Source organism: Eurytemora carolleeae, unplaced genomic scaffold (assembly GCF_000591075.1).
Source record: "Eurytemora carolleeae unplaced genomic scaffold, Eaff_2.0 scaffold1098, whole genome shotgun sequence".
In the NCBI taxonomy this organism is placed as follows: domain Eukaryota; kingdom Metazoa; phylum Arthropoda; class Copepoda; order Calanoida; family Temoridae; genus Eurytemora; species Eurytemora carolleeae.
In genome coordinates, this window is record NW_019397013.1 from 28,686 (window position 1) to 50,203 (window position 21,518).

General features: G+C 31.9%; 1 protein-coding gene across 1 annotated transcript; it reads right to left on the reverse strand.

Moving 5' to 3' along the window:
• Nucleotides 1-1,860: 1,860 nt before the first annotated feature.
• On the reverse strand, nucleotides 1,861-19,989 carry LOC111711109 (DNA-binding protein SMUBP-2). The gene is made up of 24 exons (XM_023485359.1): nucleotides 19,920-19,989; nucleotides 19,301-19,328; nucleotides 17,105-17,152; nucleotides 15,934-16,022; nucleotides 15,478-15,567; nucleotides 14,987-15,047; nucleotides 14,613-14,717; nucleotides 13,949-14,041; nucleotides 13,286-13,524; nucleotides 13,178-13,231; nucleotides 13,066-13,121; nucleotides 11,790-11,860; nucleotides 10,554-10,595; nucleotides 10,201-10,321; nucleotides 9,237-9,277; nucleotides 8,821-8,926; nucleotides 7,925-7,973; nucleotides 6,291-6,408; nucleotides 5,908-5,970; nucleotides 5,394-5,444; nucleotides 4,418-4,483; nucleotides 3,807-3,853; nucleotides 3,288-3,330; nucleotides 1,861-3,096 (listed from the first exon to the last, which is right to left on the reverse strand). The coding sequence occupies exons 9-24, from the start codon at nucleotides 13,434-13,436 to the stop codon at nucleotides 2,961-2,963; spliced, it is 1,215 nt and encodes a 404-aa protein (XP_023341127.1). The 5' UTR covers nucleotides 13,437-13,524; nucleotides 13,949-14,041; nucleotides 14,613-14,717; nucleotides 14,987-15,047; nucleotides 15,478-15,567; nucleotides 15,934-16,022; nucleotides 17,105-17,152; nucleotides 19,301-19,328; nucleotides 19,920-19,989; the 3' UTR covers nucleotides 1,861-2,960.
• Between the last annotated feature and the right edge of the window lie 1,529 nt (nucleotides 19,990-21,518).

Below are 21,518 nucleotides of genomic sequence, written 5' to 3' on the forward strand. Positions count from 1 at the left end.
AATCGTCTTATAATTTTCCTGATGTAAATGATGTTATTATGAAAAGGTTCTCGGGGTGTGTGTCAATTAACAACATACAATCATCAGATTTTTGTTCAATTTTATAAATCCGAAAAACCTAATATATTAGTTGTTAAAGTGTAGGAAGACTTGTGAGTCTCAGCCAATCAGGCCTGAGGTGTCTGGAAAACACAGACAACCAAGCTAAAATTTTAATTAGAAATACATTGGAAAAATCAAATCAAAACAAATCATCAAGAACAGAATAGATCTCTTCTAATCTCGTCCTTCTACCATCCAGCTGATCACAGTATTCTAGCAGATTATTATTCAGTCCAAGAATAGATATTTACGTAATGCAGGAGCTAAATTATCAAGAAGAAAATAGAACTCTTCTACTATCATCCTTCTACCATCTAGCATTTCAATCAATCAATCATCAGATCTCAGTGTAATGCAGAAGATGAATTATCTAGAAGAGAATAGAACTCTTCTACTCTATAGAGGTTTGGTCCATCACCTTCATCGAATTTTAAACTCCTCTACTCCCATCCTTCCACCATCTAGATTATCACAGTACTCTAGCAGACTACTCAATGTAATGCAGGAGATGAATTATCTAGAAGAGAATAGAACTCCTCTACTCCCATCCTTCCACCATCTAGATTATCACAGTAGTCTAGCAGACTACTCAGTGTAATGTAGGAGATGAATTATCTAGAAGAGAATAGAACTCCTCTACTCCCATCCTTCCACCATCTAGATTATCACAGTACTCTAGCAGACTACTCAGTGTAATGCAGGAGATGAATTATCAAGAAAAGAATAGAACTCCTCTACTCCCATCCTTCCACAATCTAGATTATCACAGTACTCTAGCAGACTACTCAGTGTAATGCAGGAGATGAATTATCTAGAAGAGAATAGAACTCCTCTACTCCCATCCTTCCATTATCTAGCTGATCACAATATTCTAGCAGACTACTCAGTGTAATGCAGGAGATGAATTATCTAGAAGGGAATAGAACTCCTCTACTCCCATTCTTCCATTATCTAGCTGATCACAGTATTCTAGCAGACTACTCAGTGTAATGCAGGAGATGAATTATCAAGAAGAGAATAGAACTCCTCTACTCCCATTCTTCCATTATCTAGCTGATCACAGTATTCTAGCAGACTACTCAGTGTAATGCAGGAGATGAATTATCTAGAAGAGAATAGAACTCCTCTACTCCCATTCTTCCATTATCTAGCTGATCACAGTATTCTAATAGACTTTTCAGCCCAGGGTCAGATCTTAGTGTACTGCAGTCTCCTGACAAATATAATAATTAATAAAAATTGAATTTCTTTATCAATGACGATAAACTTGAGAATTATAAGACTATTAAAATCGTCGTTAATTAGCCAATAGATAAAAAATATCCAAGGGATCCGACGGTTAATAAAAAAGGTTGTAGGTTTCCACATTAGCTGGTCAATTTTATTTGTATTTAGAAAGTTGACGGAAATGTCAGGTTTTCATTCAACAACCAACTGTTGATCCCTGAACAAAAGTTAATTCCAAACAACCTTGAAGGTATAATAATTACAAACCACATTGTAAATATCCAAGACTAGAAGCATTCTATATTTCTTTTTTGAATTGAATTACTGCAATATCAGTATTCACGAAATAATGTTGTTCAAATATAAGAAAATGTAAAAGTTGTCTATAAATTCTCATGTTTATTGGGACACCCTGTAGATTTGAGCAGGAAATGAACGGTCCACGATGAGTCAAACTCGTGCTCTGGACTAGTTTCTAATTGGTCACAACTTTAGTATTAAAATTTAAGCCGCGGCTCAAATTCTTTAAATTGGGCCTCAGGTTTCTCTCTAGTCAAAAAAAATGTTAAAACACATAATTCTGCCCAAATGGTTAAATTTTAGTACATTTCTGAAAAGGATAGCAGAAAACGACAGTGGGATTAAAATGATACATTAAACATCTAAATACAAATTTTCAATTATATTTTGTTTATACGCTACACACCATAACTTGAGGTTTCCCTAAAAAGTATTTATTTGCTAAGTCCAAATTTACTTCCAAAATTATTTTGCGCTTTTCAATTTGAGCAAGGATGACTCTACTCCCATAAATATCCCCTATCAATATTTGACCTAATTAACAATTTTTGACCTGATTAACGATATTTGACCTGATTAGCAATATTTGACCTGATAAACGATATTTGACCTGATGAACAATATTTAACTTGATAAACGATATTTGAACCGATAAGCAATATTTGACCTGATAAACGATATTTGACCTGATTAACAATATTTAACCTGATAAACGATATTTGACCTGATAAATGATATTTGACCTGATTAACAATATTTGACCTGATAAACGATATTTGACCTGATAAATGATATTTGACCTGATTAACAATATTTGACCTGATAAACTATATTTGATCTGATTAACGATATTTGATCTGATTAACAATATTTGACCACATTAACGATATTTGACCTGATTAACAATATTCTACCTGATTAACATTATTGACCTGATTAACGATATTTGACCCGATTAACGATATTTGACCTGATTAACAATATTTTACCTGATTAACGATATTTGACCTGATTAACGATATTTGACCTGATCAACAATATTTGACCTGATCAACAATATTTGACCTGATTAACAATATTTGACCTGATAAACGATATTTGACCTGATTAACAATATTTTACCTGATTAACAATATTTGACCTGATAAATGATATTTGACCTGATTAACAATATTTTACCTGATTAACGATATTTGACCTGATTAACAATATTTGACCTGATCAACAATATTTGACCTGATCAACAATATTTGACCTGATTAACAATATTTGACCTGATAAACGATATTTGATCTGATTAACAATATTTGACCTGATAAACGATATTTTACCTAATTACCAATATTTGACCTGATTAACGATATTTGTGACCAGTAAGGTGCTATGACTCCAATATCTGACTGTAAAACACCCATCTGTAAATATTTCTCTACTAGTTCTGCCACTAACACGGCCTCGTCTGGGTTACTAGAAAATAAGAATAATTCACGGATTTGAGTAAAAAATCTCCAATAGTTTTAACCAATTGCTCTGCTACGATTTTTGCTATTGCGACAGTTTCAGTGTGCTAGGCAAAATTTAATTTTAGAACACTTCTTTTTACAATTGATTTTACTTTCACGTCAATAAAATACATTTTTTTTTGAAAATGATAAAACCTGATTGATTCTTCATCTTCGGCCTCCTCAGTCCAATCCAATCCTAGAGAAAAGAAATGTGAAATCATAATTCTCGTTTTAATTGTTAAAGGGACTGTAGACGTAAATTCAAGTGATTACCCATTTATAACGTGGGATGTCAGATTCACAACGGCGCCCTTATCAGCTTTGACTGTTCAATAATGAATGAGATATCTATATTTTTTCTCTCTAAAAATTCATCATTTTCAACTGCGATTCCTTCTAAAATTCGATTGTGCATTTATGCGTCAGAGACAAAACGGAACTCTACACCTTTTAGAAAGAAAAATTAATCATTGCTAATAATAAAGGTTTAAAAGGTACTTCTTGTATAAACAATTTCAAAACCAAAAAATGCCGTGAAGAAGACAACAGTTTTAAAGAAAATTCTTTCCCAGCATTTTTTATTGTAACTTTTGATACTTTGACCATTTATGATTCGCGTATTTTTATTAAAAATTGCGTAAACAAACACTAATTTTACAATATACAACTAACCTGAAGTGTCTAGAAGTAATAAAGGACTTGCAGTTAGAATATTTCCTCTTGAATAACTAAATTTAGCAACTCAAAAACATTATTTTAGTGTGTTCACGGTCTGATAACAATTAATTCAGTTCTCATGTTTTTTGTTTTGTTTTTTTTTTTCTCTTATTTCTTCTAATTTTAATTGGAAACTTACACATAACTCAATTATTAGACAAACCCTTCAAGGTTTAAACCAATACCGACCCTAGATGTACAGCGAGACCGTGAAATTCTCGTCGTCTTCTTTTTTCTTTCAGTTAAATTTTTTAAAATTCTTTAAAAGTGCAAAAGTTACAACAATTGCAACACTTTTTTTAGCGACTTATCTAATGTAAAATGGAGAACTAAGACATATTCATGCCACAATTTTCTGGTTATTGTGGTTTTTTAAATGAAAATGTGTAAAGAAGTTACCCAGATTGGAGAACAATGAAAAAGACAATTGGGTCACAGATTGAAAAAAACCAAGAAATTTGCAATGTCGTCTAAATATTCCACACTATTCTGGCTATCATTGTTTCTATAATCTCTAAGTCTGATAATACATATTTCAATTCAAATCCAGAGTTTTGAATGCGTTCCTTTTATTTGAAAGCTTGATGAGATCTTGGACAAGAATCTTTGACACAATATCAGCGGACACTAATCTAAACAAAAGTATAAGATTCAACTAAAAGGTTGTCTTAGAAGAAGTACTAAAATTGATCAACCTGGAATTTGAAATTTTTTGAGAAGTTGAAAAACTTTATCAAACAATATACCAGGGTGTTCCACAAAACATTACAGTTAAGAGACGACTTGAAGAACGTCTATGATATTTGAACTATTTTACGGCAATTAGTCGTCATCCTTCTTCAGTAAAGCAATAATCAATATTTTCCTCTAGTCCTGGCATTTCCAAAATGTGGTCTGCAGTTCAAAATTCTCCAAGATAAAATGAATCTCTTTAATATTTTAAATTCTTGAATGAAACTAAAATTTTGTAAATGTGACTCAGGTAATTTTGAAAGCACTGAAGAGGCAGACCACATTTCATAAATGCTAAGACTAGTGGAAGTTTGTAATTGTTAATTCAAGAACTTTACTTGTAAAACAAAGCTGACGAATCAATGCCGCAAAAAGTTTCAAAGATCAAAGGCGATATTTACCTATCAACTATCATACTTCGTGAGACACCCTGTATCATTAACCCATGAAAATTGAGATTTAAAAAGCTTTAAAAAAACTGCCATATTGCACCTAAGAGAAGATATGATGATTATTGATAAATAAAACTAATGCAATTTATCAACACTTCACAAAAGCTTGGACAAGAAAAATATCTAAAAAATAAATAAATCAATAAAGAGATCAGTCATCATCACAGATCAAGGAAATCAGGGTTAGGCTCCGGTAAAAAAAACGTTTCCAAACATATGAAAATATAAATTATGATTTGCATTATTCGAAATTATGTACATTGAAGCGTGTATCAGTAATGTTTTAAATAAACAAGTTTTCTAGTTAAACGACTCCGTATATAAAAATGTCGCACACCTACTTCAAAGTCTGATTTACCTGTTCTTATAAAAATGTTGACTGCTCCAGCCAGCGATCATATTATGCGATCTACAACCGCACATTACTCTTTGAAATTAATATTCAACAAAGAAGAGAATACTAATGCGTAATAATAATATCACTTATTCTTTTAAAACTCTGATTGTATTGTATGTGGGGTTGGTATTTTAAGTGTTTTGAAAAAGTTGACCAAATCCTTTAAAAAATGTGTCAAATCGACATGATTCTCAGACAATTAAATCCAAATCAAGTGTAGATCTGAAAGGGAACCCAAAGTAAACCATAGTGCAGATAGCAGTTTGAAGTCCAAGCCTCCTGCCCGACAGGAGCACAAATTAATTATGCCGTGTCCCTTAGGTCCCTTCCGGGGACTGGCTGTCAAAGTGACAGCTGTGTACCCAACAGCTACCTATCATAGGACAAGAATTAAGGTATTAAGTCTTAAGGAGATAGAATGTTATCTGAATCTAGGAACGAATATTGTAAAAATGAATAAATAAGTATAATGTTCCTGTACTGAGTCTCCAGCATACAGATTTGATCTTTCATCTTTCCGGCCAGCATCTCAAACAAACTAAATAAAATCAATCAATCAAACAATAGATCAACAAATAAGAATGTCCTGCAAAAATAACCCCCTTCCTACAGTTTTATATTAACTCATTGGTTAAAGTTCGAAAATTCGACCAATAAAAGGTCCAGATAATTCCCACCTCAACCAATTAGAAGTCAGGATTAATACTGAGTGGAACAAACGGCCAATAATTTCTCTATTTTATTGTTTTCTTGCGATCAAATGCGATAAACTGCTGAATTCAAAGGTTCCCATTAAGAATACCGAGTTACTATTTTTAGTTTAGCTCTAACTCAATTAAAAGTTTTAGGGTGAGATACCTAATATCTAACCCCAATAGCTTAGCCTCCTGGGTAAGAACTACTGGAGGGAGTTGATGATGATCTCCTGCAAGAAGAAGACGAGGAGCCCAGGATATCAGGGGCAGGGTGCTACTAGCTAAATATATAAAAGTATATCAAGGGCAGGATGCTACTAGCTAAATATATAAAAGGATATAAAGGGCAGGGTGTTAATAGCTAAATATATAAAAGTATATCAGGGGCAGGGTGCTACTAGCTAAATATATAAAAGGATATCAGGAGCAGGGTGCTACTAGCTAAATATATAAAAGTATATCAGGGGCAGGGTGCTACTAGCTAAACATATAAAAGGATATCAAGGGCAGGGTGCTACTAGCTAAATATATAAAAGTATATCAAGGGCAGGGTGCTGCTAGCTAAATATATAAATTTATATCAAGGACAGGGTGTTACTAGCTAAATATATAAATGTATATCAAGGGCAGGGTGCTACTAGCTAAATATATAAAAGTATATCAAGAACAGGGTGCTACTAGCTAAATATGTAAATTTATATCAAGGGCAGGGTGCTACTAGCTAAATATATAAAAGTATATCGAGGACAGGGTGCTACTAGCTAAATATATAAAGTTATATCAAGGAAAGGGTGCTACTAGCTAAATATATAAAAGTATATCGAGGACAGGGTGCTACTAGCTAAATATATAAAGTAAAGTATATCAAAGGCAGGGTGCTACTAGCTAAATATAAAAGTATATCAAGGGCAGGGTGCTACTAGCTAAATATGTAAATGTATATAAAGGACAGGGTGCTCCTAGCTAAATATATAAATGTATATCAAAGGCAGGGTGCTGATAGCTAAATATATAAAAGTATATAAAAGACAGGGTGCTACTAGCTAAATATATAAATGTATATTAAGGGCAGGGTGCTACCTAGCTAAATATATAAATGCATATCAAGGGCAGGGTGTTAATAGCTAAATATATAAATGCAAATCAAGAGCAGGGTGTTGATACCTAAATATATAAAAGGATATCAAGGACAGGGTGCTACTAGCTAATTTTGTAAAAGTATATCAAGGGCAGGGTGCTCCTAACTAAATATATAAATGTAGATAAAGGGCAGGGTGCTAATAGCTAAATATATAAATGTAAATCAGGGGCAGGGTGCTACTAGCTAAATATATAAATGTAGATAAAGGGCAGGGTGCTACTAGCTAAATATATAAAAGTATATCAAAGACAGGGTGCTACTAGCTAAATATATAAATGTTTATCAGGGGCAGGGTGCAGGGTGCTACTAGCTAAATATATAAATGTTTATCAGGGGCAGGGTGATAATAGCTAAATATATAAATGTTTATCAAGAGCAGGGTGCTACTAGCTAAATATATAAAAGTATATCAAGGGCAGGGTGCTACTAGCTAAATATATAAAAGTATATCAAGGACAGGGTGCTTCTAGCTAAAATTATCAAATCAAATCAATCAGAGTGTTATCGACGCACTACTTGCCACATCTTAAACCCAAAGGAAATTTTCTAAGTTGAAAAATACAAAATACTTTACGACATTTCTTTAATTAAAGATGGTTGACAATAACAACTTAACAAATTCACAGTTTTATTAATTTATAATATTTTTCAATTACCTGGCGTAAACCCAGCCTCGTCAATAACAAATAAATCAAATTCTTTTTCCTGAAATCAATAAAGTTGTAATCTCTGTTTGTCTGATTGATTGTTTGTTTGTCCGATCATAACTTAGGAACCCCTGGACCGATTTGCCTCAAATTTTGATTGGGGACCTCGGGGGAACCACGGGAATGTTCTTAGCATAGTTTTGATATTTTAAGTTGAGTGGGTTTACTTTTATGGGGAAAAATAGCTAAAGTCATAATTTAAAACCAAGTGCGGGTAAACAGCAGGATATGAGTACCCTTGGGCAACGCTGGATTCTCAAGTTAGTTTAAAATATATCTATTTCAATTAAAATAGTTCAACTGAAATAAGAATTAAGTAAAATTCTTTCAGTTTCTTATCAAATTTTAGTTAATTTTATTGAGATATATTTTAGCAACTCTCAAGAACGATGAACAGTCGTACTCTTAAAAACTTTGTCTGATCTTTTTCTGGTCTTATTATTATTTTCTGGTCTCTATGTATTATATATTTATCATTATTATTCTCTGGTCTCTAAGTATTATATATTTAATATTATTATTCTCTGGTCTCTAAGTATTATATATCTATTAGTATTATTTTCTGGTCTCTAAGTATTATATATCTATTATCAAGTCTCTAAGTATTATAGTTCTATTATTATTATTTTTTGGTCTCTAAGTTTTATATTTNTTACTTTACAAAGTGACTTGTGCTTAAAAGTTGAGGAAACTTTAAGAGTTTTCCAAGTAAAAAAACGACTATTTCTTCCAAATAATTATGGGATATAGATACTGTTGTGAATTAGGCATACTTCTCTATGAACAGAAGGTCACAGGAAAAAACAAGGACAGTCCTTTTAATGTAATTTAGGAAATGGAGTCACCTTGAAATATTTAATTAAGCTTGTTGCATGCATAATTGTTGTGATAACAACTGATGAAGATTTGATAACTTTTTTTTCATTCTCTTTGCCCTCCGTCCAATATTCTCTACAGAGATAATCTTTATAATCATTTCGTAAACACTGACTGGACATATTTATTAAATTTGAATCTTTAATTTTCTTTAATTCCAAATTTCCAAAAAAAAAAGATTCTTGTATTTTCTACGTATGCCCATTAGCAAATCTTTTTTAAATGCTTTAAAAACTTAATTTCCATTTTTCGTCAACCCCTAGTCTAGTTAAAAATAAGAATATTATAAGTTTAGTTTACAAAAATATAGGATGTATTAAAACTAGCACCAATTCTATTGATAATCTGAATTTTTGTAATAAATTAAAAATGAAAAAATAATTTCCTTGTTAAATATTTTTCTTCTAGCATCACAGAACCTTTCCCCTAAAACAGGGAAGCTGAAATTTAAGAAGAAAACAAACAAAATTATGTAATTTAACCAAATTCTTTAGATCGATTGTTTGGTTGATTATTTACTATTTGTTTGGTTGATTTACAGATTCTTTGGTTTGTTGACTGATTGTTTGGTTGATTTACAGATTCTTTGGTTTATTGACTGATTGTTTGGTTGATTTACAGATTCTTTGGTTTGTTGACTGATTGTTTGGTTTATTAACTTATTGTTGGTTTAGTGACTTATTAGAGGTTTATTGACTTATTGTTGGTTTATTGACTTATTAGAGGTTTATTGACTTATTGTTGTGTTATTGACTTATTGTTGGTTGATTGACTTATTGTTGGTTTATTGACTGATTGTTTGGTTTATTGACTTATTGTTGGTTGATTGACTTATTGTTGGTTGATTGACTAATTGTTTAGTTGATCAACAGATTGTTCTGTTTATTGACTTTTATTATTTGGTCGTTAGGGTGTTTGTTTGGTTAATGAACTGATTGTTTGGTTAATTAACTGCTGAATATTTGATTTATTGACTGATTATCTGGTTAATGGAGTTGTTGATTGATTGATTGATAGATTGTTTGGCTTATTAAATCATTGTTTAGTTGATTGACAGATTGTTCGGTAGATTGACAAATTGTTCGGTCAATTGACCAATAGTTGGGTGATTAACAGATTGTTTGCTTTATTGACTTAATTGCTGGTTTATTGAGTCATTGATTACATGGTTGATTGATCTCATTGATTAGTTGGTAGGTTTATTGAATATGTAGGTTGGTAAGTTTTACAATCAATCAATTAGTTTTACGCTTAAGCAATTTAATCAATTTCCAATCAATCAATTAGTTATACGATTAATCAATAAGTAAATCAATAGTCCTAGCATAATAATTTATTAGAAGACTAACTTTGCAACTGTTATCCAATAGTTGATTTCTGACATGAAACAGCTGATCCTGCAAATCCTCCAATTTAGCAGACGGTGAAATTTTGTCAGTACTGTACAAGGCTACATCCTCACTTGTAAATCTGGAATAAAAACTGATAGTAAAATAATGCAAAAATTAATGATTAACAATTAGAACATTTAATGGTTGACAAAATATTAGTTCATGAGAATGTAATCTGCTGAGAAATATAATATGCTTAACCTCATTCTTTCCTCTCTTTTAAGAGTCTTTTATCACTGAATTGAAAAAAATTATGGGGGAAAAAATGAATCTTTAATTGAAGTTTTCCATTCATTATGGTTTCAAATCACCTTAAACTGTTTCCAAGTCGCACAAAAGATTTTTCAATTGACCTGAACAGTAAACAAATAAATAAAAATAAACTAAATTATCATTAAGAAATAATCTTTTTGCTTATATCTAATAATAATGTAAGTGGCAGAGAATACCTAATTAGAATTTGTGTATATAATTTAATTAATTGCACTTTTACATGTGTCCAACATTTATGATTTTTTTTCAGCTATTGCTATTTTAGATCATAGAATAATGTCCGCATGTTATTGTAAAATATTTTTTTAGTACTTTAAATGTTCAAAACTAATCTTAAAGAAATTTATTTTTAGTAATGAGATCTGAAAAGTAGCTCTGAGATTTTAAAGTTCGGGTAAATGTACCAACAGGCAATTGCATCTCAGGGCAAATGTACTTCAGGCAAATGTATCTTCAGGCAAATGCATCTTCAGGCAAATTTATCTTTGGGCAAATGTATCTTCAGACAAATCTATCTTCAGGCAAATGTATCTTCAAGCAAATGTTTCTTCAGACAAATGTATCTTTGGGCAAATCTATCTTCAGACAAATCTATCTTCAGGCAAATGTATCTTCAAGCAAATGTATCTTCAGGCAAATTTATCTTTGGGCAAATCTATCTTCAGACAAATGTATCTTCAGACAAATGTATCTTCAGGCAAATGTATCTTCAGGCAAATCTATTTTCAGGCAAATCTATTTTCAGGCAAATCTATCTTCAGGCAAATTTATCTTTGGGCAAATCTATCTTCAGACAAATGTATCTTCAGGCAAATGTATCTTCAGGCAAATGTATCTTCAGACAAATGTATCTTCAGGCAAATCTATCTTCAGGCAAATCTATCTTCAGGCAAATGTATCTTCAGGCAAATGTATCTTCAGACAAATGTATCTTCAGGCAAATGTATCTTCAGGCAAATCTATCTTCAGGCAAATGTATCTTCAGACAAATCTATCTTCAGCCAAATCTATCGTCGGGCAAATGTATCTTCAGGCAAATCTATCTTCAGGCAAATCTATCTTCAGGCAAATGTATCTTCAGGCAAATCTATCTTCATGCAAATCTATCTTCGGGCAAATCTATCTTCGGGCAAATGTATCTTCAGGCAAATCTATCTTCAGGCTAATTTATCTTCAGGCAAATCAATCTTCAGGCAAATCTATCTTCGGGCAAATGTAATTCGGGAAAATGTCAAATTGGGCCAATATTTCGGTCTAAAGTTTGTACAACGAACCTAGGCCATTGTTTGGCTAAAGCAAGCGTAAATGCGTCACAGGCAGCATGACTTGGTGCTACAACAAGAACCTGAAAGATAAACAAGGTTGATTACACATTTGCTGTGTCACAAATATGTTTTAGATAAAAGACAACATCATAGAATAAATAAAAGGTTCTAGAATCTTTTACAATCTAGATTAGATAAAAAGGTTCTAGAATCTAGAACAATCTAAATTAGATAAGGTTCTAGAATCATGTACAATCAAGATTTGATAAAAGGTTCTAGAAACGTGTACATTCTAGATAAGCTAAACAGGTTCTAGAATCTTGCCCATTCTAAATTAGATAAAGAGGTTCTAGAATCTTGTACAATCTAGATTAGATGAAAATGTTCTAGAATCTTGTACAATCTAGATTGAATAAAAAGGTTCTAGAATCATGTACAATCTAGATTAGATAAGAATGTTCTAGGATCTTTTACAATCTAGATTAGATAAAAAGGTTCTAGAATCTTGTACAATCTAGATTAGATAAATAGCTTCTAGAAGTTTGTAGAATCTAGATTAAATAAAAAAGATTTTAGAATCTTGTACAATCTAGATTAAATAAAAAGGTTCTAAAATCTTGTAGAATCTAGATTAGTTAAAAAGGTTCTAGAATTATGTACAATTTAGATTAAATAAATAGGTTCTAGAATCTTGTACAATCTAAATTAGATAAAAAGGTTCTAGAATTACGTAAGGTCTTTTTATGTTCCACGGGCAACTTAGTGGAATTTCAGTTATGCTGAAATAAATGTTAAATATGAATTTTTCGGTAAATCCTATTTGGCCCAAGGTACTAATGCAAGGAAAGTTATTTCAGAAGTGTAAACATTTTTTGTACTGCAGTGCACTGCCTGACATGGGATTCATCTTTCACATAAAAAAAATCAATGAAATATTCTGGTCATAGGAAACTATTATGTGAATTATCAAAATTATCAAAATGTAATGCTTTTAACCTCCTCGAATACTAAACGAATGCATCTATTCGTGTTTACAAATTCTGCCCAAAGAGAACTGGTTTCAATGTGTACGCAGAGTATACACGACCGCAATTAACTTTCCTTGCATTATACCCTTGATTTGGCCTGGGTTTTTTCCAACCCTGTAAATAACAATGTGTGGTCCAATCAGGCTTCCTCCCCTTGAGGCTCACACCTTAGTATTTAGATGGGTCGAGAGACTTATCGGCTTGGACTCAAAAGGACTTTTTAAAATTAATTTATCAATAATTTAGTCTATTTACACCTTTTCTCCATTTGCAACAGCACTTAACACAGCTGCAGCAAGAGTTGTAGTTTTTCCTAAAATTTTTAGATTTTCAGATTTATTTTTGAGGTTTTTTTAAGACAAAACTTGCCTGTTCCAGGAGGTCCATGTATGAGGGTTAAAGGCTCACACCTACTGCACAATTCTAAAAGTAAAATATTTTACAAAATGAAAAAAAAATTAATAAGGAAAACATTACCAATAGCTTTCATTTTTTGTCCATCTTGGTAGAGCCGTTTATCATAAATAATAGTTGTGTGCTCAATGTTATTTTTCTCAACAATATCTTCATTAATATCTCTCATTTTCTCGGGATTTATCAGATTAGCAGAATAATTTTCTTTATCCATTATTTCGTCCTTTTCAATGTTTCTTGTGTCAAAATTATTTTCTATATTTTCACTGTGCTTCTCCAGTTTTAAGATTTTTTCTTCGCCACTTTAACAGACAAAACCATTTTTGAAGCATTTTTTTAGGTGCTAAATACATCTCATAAAATTGTAGCAAATCAGAAAATTTATAACTAATATCTAACTACCCAAAGGTACGATTAATAATGGACGGGCAAAATAGAAAATTTTGCCTGAAAAAATGTCGGCATTTATAACTTTTAAAAATCCGCCAATTTAAACAGAAAAATCTACAAAAATGTTGGTTTCATGCAGATCGAAGTGGCGTGCAATAAAAAATGGCGACTTGATAAGCAACAGTTTAAATCTGATAGTGTAGAACAGAGGTGCACACTGCACAGCGACCAATAAGCCTAGAATTAATAAAAAAAATAGATTGGTAGCAGCTAATAGCTATATAAGATTGTATTTTATAATTAAAAGATCAGAGAAATAAATTGAAGTGTTTGTCCCTGAATAGAATATTGAAGATCGTTCCAATTGGTGTTTCACGGTTCAGTTTGATTTTTCTCTTTAGAAGTTCCTTCAAACTTAAGTCTTGATTTCTAGAAACAAAAATATAAACTGAATAGGATATTTTTAGTACGTTTTAATGTCATTCGGTGTAATATCTAACCTTCACTATGTCTGCCGTTCAGTTCGTTAAACGATCTCTATCATTACACCTTCTTGTATATATGCTGTTCAGTTCGTTAAACGATCCCTATCATTACACCTATTTGTATATATGCTGTTCAGTTCGTTAAACGATCCCTGTCTTTACACCTACTTGTATATATGCTGTTCAGTTCGTTAAACGATTCCTGTCTTTACACCTACTTGTATATCTGCTGTTCAGTTCGTTAAACGATCCCTGTCTTTACACCTACTTGTATATCTGCTGTTCAGTTCGTTAAACGATCCCTGTTTTTAAACCTAATTGTATATATGCTGTTCAGTTCGTTTAAACGATCCCTATCATTACACCTACTTGTATATCTGCTGTTCAGTTCGTTTAAAGATGCCTGACTCTACGCGTTGTATAGTGCTGTTCAGTTCCTTAATCAATCCCTGTCTTTACACCTACTTCTACATCTGCTGTTCAGTTTGTTTGTCGATGCCTGACCCTACACCTACTTGTATATCTGCTGTTCGCTTCTTTTGACAATCCTAAGTTGACCCGCGTCGCTATCATTTCCACGCTGAAGTTTCTTCAGAACAAATGGCGATAAATTGTTTAATCTGAAAAAAAAGAAAAAAACGTATAAGAAAGGTTTTTTCTTAGCATATTTTTTTAGTTTAAAGAGAAATTGCTCAAATTCAAACCCCAACCCCCCAACCCCTTTTCTCCGTAAATCCTTACAAGAATTTTGAAATTTATCTCCTTGGTAAAATTACTTTTTTAGGAAACAAGTAGAAATAAAATGCCTGATGGATACAATTATCGTCCCCCCAAAAAACCCGAAATTTTTAAGAAGTAAGTTTATTGCATACAAATATACAGTTAGTACCTTATATTTAAACTATGAGTACTTCTATGCGAAATAATCCCAAATACCTCTTGCCAATTCTCTAAATAAAAATTTGTGTTGCTTCATTCATTATCTGTATTAGTATTTTTATTCGGACCAATATTATTGTGGGTATTCTACTTTTTTATCATCAAAATTGTAATTTTATTACCATTATTTAATTTATCTAATGTGTTTTAAGATTTTATCTTTATAAAATGTGGTATTCATTACAAAATAACATTTTATAAATTTTACAGAAATAAAATATTTTTTAGTGTTCACAGTGAATTGAACACTGCCAAATAAACAATATTAAGAGTTAAATTCCAAGCATTTGACCTATTTTCATCAACTCCCCCCCCCCTTCATAAAAGAGAGATGAATCCTGAACCTTAAAGTTTTATTTTTTATTCCCTTTTAACATTCCAAAACCTTTAAAAAAACTTAGTTCATTATTTCAATGATAGATGTCTCCGCTGTAAACATACTTAGATCATTAAAGTTTCCGTCTGGTGAGAACTGAAGAGTAATTAATGATCCTCTCCTCCATGTTATTCCAGGGGATATACTCGATACAACTAGAATAGAATCAGCTGGATGCATTATCTATTTATATAAATCAGACTTGTCTATTTATTGGTTTCTTCTATCGATATACGTCAAAACGGCTGAACCGGTTTTTTTTATGAAACCTTACATGACATCAGGAAAGGTTTTGACAGGTGAAGATTTAAAATATTCCTAAAATCTTATAATTTTTAAAAAATTGAAAATTTTCCAAGAACAGAAAAATAGTCGAAAGAATTGTCAAATTTGAACTAAAACGAAGGCACAAGCTTAGAATTTAATATTTCCACAACCCCTTGTCATGGTTTGGGGAAAAACATTTGTTTATTTTTTTAACTTTGTAAAATAATATTGTTTCTCTGAGAAAGTATTTTTACCTTTATTAAGTTTGATCTCGATTTGTCCCCCTAAACAGGAGGGAACTAGAAACTTAGGACATATTTCTAAATCTCTCACAGCCAACCCTCTTAAGTTAAAATCTGTTTTAAATTATTCACAATTGATTACAACATCAATTGATTGACTGATTCATTTTACACGGAGATTGGTTAGAAAACTGAAAAAATTTAGCTCAGAATTAATAAATAAAATATTGCTTCAACAATCTATATATAAATTTGGCTTGTCTGTTTGGGTGTCTGTTTGTTTGTTTGCATCCAATAAACGTCAAAACTGCTGACCCGATCGGGCCCAAATTTTTTGTGGGACATCACGTGACCACATGGAAGGTATATGAATGATAAAAATTTAAAAAAATGTGTTTTAAAGATTTTTAATTTTGTAAAAAAATTTAAATTCTTGAAAATCCGCAAAATTGTTTTCTTCTTTGTTTTAAAATGTAAACAAAAAGAACATGTTCACAATTTAAATAGAAGATGGGCGCGAAGCGCCCTAAAAGCCTAGTTTATTTAGATTATCTTTAACAATGAAAATACTGTTAATGAAATAGCTAGATATTTAATATTTCAAGTGATCAGGGTTTAGAATCATTGGCTTTAGAAAAGCTATGGTTTTATTTCACCAATTCAAGAAAATGTTTTTAATTCACCAATATAAGGATATGGTTTTTATTCACCAGTATAAGAATATGGTTTTAATTCACCAATATAGGTATATGGTTTTAATTCACCAATGTAAGGATATGGTTTTAATTCACCAATATAGGTATATGGTTTTAATTCACCAATGTAAGGATATGGTTTTAAATCACCAATATAAGGATATGCTTTAAATTCTCAAATACAAGGATATGGTTTTAATTCACCAATATAAGGATATGGTTTTAATTCACCAATATAAGGATATGGTTTTAATTCACCAACACAAGGATATGGTTTTAATTCACCAATACAAGGATATGGTTTTAATTCACCAATATAAGAATATTGTTTTAATTCACCAATACAAGGATATGGTTTTAATTCACTATTACAAGGATATGGTTTTAATTCACCAATAAATAAAATAGAATAAATAAATAAAATTTTGCTCAATTGATGAGTTTATATTTAATCATTTAACAATTTAATATATTAATAATTTGAGCACCTGATTTCCAATTCTTCGACGGATAAACTTTCCTGCAACTTTCTTTCTCTAAAATTGGTTTCATTTTTTTAGGATATCTATATATATATATATATATATATATATATATTTGTCAGGATTAATCTACTAATGATTGCCGCAAAGTATAATCCTGAAATATATTAAATTTTTTTAGCTGAGATTCTTTAAATATATATGTATTTGTATGTNTATAATAAATAATCTATATATAATATATATATAAAGGTGTAATCTCTGTTTCTCTGTTTGTTTTTCCGATCATAACTCAGGAACCCCTAGACCGATTTGCCTCAAATTTTGATTGGGGACCTCGGGAGAGCCACGGCAGTGTTTTTAGCTTAGTTTCAGTGGATCTACTTTTGTCGGGAAAAATAGTTAAAATCGTAACTTACGACAAAGCGCTGGTAATCGGTGGGACTTCCTATGACCCCGCTGTGTAACGCTCGGTTCCCAAGCTAGTCTATAATAAAGTAATAATCCTTGTCTGTCTGTTTGTTTGTCTGATTATAACTCAGGAACCACTGGACTGATTTGCCTCAAATTTTTGTTTGAGAATTCGGGAGAACCACGGGACTGGACATAAAATTATAATCTGAGTGGGTCGACTTTTATAGCGAAAATTTAGTTTCCCGGTAAATTCGACCAAGAACCGGTAAACGGCAGGATTAGCTATCGAGTAACCTGTGCAGACAGATAAGAAGACTTAAAAATTTACATACTTTCAGCAAATATTCCTCTATATTTTTCTTCTTCTTCTTCTTCCATGGTTTTTCAGCTTTCCTAGAATTAAGAAGGTTAAACTTATAATTAAGTTCAGGTGGAAATATTAGCAATACAACTTATTTAATTTAATTACAAGTTTAAATTAAATATAATAATCTTGAGATACCCTTCCCCGCCGCATCCTCGAGAAATAAAATGACTAATTGGACATTAAACTTTGTTATCCCTTTTTTGACACTTTTCAATGATCAATTTTCTGAGAGAAAACAGACGATGGTTTCAAGAGTACCATTGTGAATCAGACATGTATCTCTAGAGGGTCTCTTGAATATGTTGACAGTCTCTTTTAAGGAACAAAGAGTTTATTGAACAATTAAAAACAGAAAACATATGCTTACTTATTAATACAGATTTGTATATGCAATAAGTTGAACTTCGTATTTATTCGTTAATAAACATTTGAAGTTAAGAAATTAGATTAAAGATAAAAGTTACACCTTTTTTCTGTCTCCAGCTTATGGGTAGGCTTGTGACTGTACTGACTGCACGGACTGAACAGACTGTAATTCGTCCATCCTCCTCTTATTGACAAATTAAGTGAAAACTTTAAACAAACTCCAACATTTCTAAACATTTCTAAACCTGAAATATATCGCACTCAAAATTATATGTTTAAACCGATATCAATGATTTGTTTCTGATTTTTTATATTCTTCGATAAATAAAAGTTTGAAGAAGAAAAGTTATAAATTAAAGCCCAGGTTTTAATTTCTATTTTAATTAGGTTTCTTTTGTTCGTTCCGAAGTGTTAACTTAAAAAGTTTTCAGTGGTCCAAAAATCATTCTTTATGACATACCCTTCAATTGAACCCTCTATAATGTAATTGTCTAATTTCCAAGGTCTCTTCTTGATACTACGTTTCGCTTTGTACGACCATGATCTTTTCTACGTTAAGTGTAACTAAATTTTGTTTACAATAAAGTTGAGTTAGCGCAATACTTAAAAGTTACCGCGTTTTATTTATAACTATCCAAAACTCTAACTAAGACGATGAAATGGTTGTGTATTATCTTTCGACCTACGCAAATCCGCTATACTCCTGAAACTCAAAACGGCTGAGCCGATCGGGCCCAAATTTTCTAAAGCAACTCACATGACCCCAGGGAAAATTTATACTTTATAGATTGTAAAAATTAAAAAAAATTGGTCCTAGAAAAAAAATGTCAATAATCATTATTTTTAAAAATGCGCCAATTTAAATGGAAAATTTGCCAAAATCTGAGAACGATTGTCACTTTGAGAGCATGTAACATTTAAAAGCTAAAATTGTTAATAGTGAAGGGGGCGCAAAGCGCCTAGAATCTATGTAATTTAAAAATATATATTTTTCAATGATCAAATATTTTCAATTATGTCATCCGGATTTTTTTTTATAATGTATGAAAACTTTCCTCGCTATTATCTCTTGCTTCTCGAATCCTGGATATATTTTGTAATTTAACAACCAAACTAGAAATTCTTAATTTTCATTTCTAAATTGAGTTTTAGAAATACATATTAGCAGTGTTTAAACAAAGTTATTCTATCCTCTCAGACAGGAAATGTTTTTCGTTAAAGACATGTACAGAACCCGCGTTTGATTAAAGGACTGTGGGTGTGATTTCAAGTCAATATCTGGATTCACAAAGATACCGTTTACACCTTCGTCAAAGCAAAAGTTACTTGCAGATTAATTCAGCGAGAGGAGGAAATAAATTTCCCGCTGTTAAATACACTTTTAAATATAGATATGACACCCCTTCTTCATTGTTGCTCCGGTAAAGAAGAAATCAGTATCGATGTTAATCCGATATGCAAATTTTTTTGAGGAGTATTTTAAATTTCGTTAAAAGTCCACTTAATGCAGAGAGGTTACAGTATATTTGCAATAGTTACAAAGACGCATAAAATTTACTTCAATCTCGAGATATTTTTCATACCATTGCCATCGCCGGGACAAAAGATAGATTTCAATAAACGAAACATTTAAATTGCTTTTCATCTTAATTTTATAAGGTTCCTAAAATATTCCTGTGGCTTTAATCAAATTATTGATAAAGTTGAGAGTTGGATTGAGAAGGTTAGAATTCTCGTAACCGCTGTATACCTATAATAAATATAATAAATATGAAAACTGAGAAGCTGTTCTGATTATTGCTTTATAGTTATAATAAATAATCTATATATAATATAGGGGGGGCTACGCCCCCATGGTCTAGGAGGGGGACTGCCCCCTAGCCCCCCTCTGTATACGCCTTAGCCTAATTAGTCCTCTCAGTATAAAGTATGAGGAATCAGTTGTAGCTTATCAAGAGTTTAAAACTAGTCCCAAACATGAAACCGGTATTCCCCCCCCCCTCAACCTGTCCCATCAGCCTTACACCTTACTTCCCTTACTCCCCTTTGTACCTTGTCCTTAATCCCCCTCCTTCCTCCTTGCTATACAAGAATCTGATTGGCTGCATGCACTTGAGAAGTTGAGTTCGGACACCTGATTGGTCTGAAATATTTCCCGCCAAAACATACTGCCTGCGTGTGATGCTATAGCGTAATCTGCGAAATATAATAATACTGACTATGGTGACTACTGTACACATTCACAACCTCAAAGTCACACTCGCAACTTCACATATTTTCTACTACATTTTACAGGCCAATTAGTGAATTAGTGTGAATATATGTTTATATCCATTATTTCCATTGAATAGGAATATCGCAGTGAAATATTGTTTGTATGAAACGATCCTGCAATGAATATGTGCATTATTTAAGTGTTTTAACAGTTAAATTAAGACAAGCAGTTCTTCTGCAGATATCACGGTAATATATATTTAGGTATGTATACGATTTTTGGACCCCCTCCCCCCCCTTTGCAATGTTTGCATGCATCTCATTCTAACACATGGATATAATCGGTCATTGGCTGCAGCGCCCAGCCCTGTAGCCTGCATGTCCTAGCCCCGGCGCTCGGCCACAAAGCCGCAGCGCTCTACTCCCTAGTCTGAATTAAAATGCAGCGTTTGACCCAAAAATTTTCTTAAGCTGACCAAACACTAAATTATTTCAAAATAAATAAAAATAATTTTTCTGAAAAATAGTCGATCATGTATGAATTGGAAAGAATTGGGGGGGGCCGGGGGGCTCCAAAACATTGTATACTAGGACTGAACCATATATTTATCAATCAATAACTCAACCATATAACATGGGGATTAAGGAATGGGGGTCTTTTTTGTGATCCAATTATCATTGATTCAAGCTAGCTGTCTGTTACCCATATAGCTGGTAAATGGCAGAATTTTATGCATAATACTTGACAGTCAGGCCAATCAGTGTTATTTGTTCTTAAATACAGTGATAACCAGAAAATTCTGAAATACGAAGACTACTTTTTAATTCAAATTAGGACTTAAACTATGTTCAATGAACATTACATATAGCATTTGTACAGTGTACTTAAACCCTTTTCACTTAAATTGTACTTAGCTAAGTTGCTAGTAAAAATATTTGCTTTGAAGCAACATCAAAACGCTCAAGTATTGCTGTAATGTCGTCTTCCTATTCCATTTTTTTCTGATTATTACTGTATAGCATATATTTAAACGTGTTTTTTTATATTTTAGACTTCGA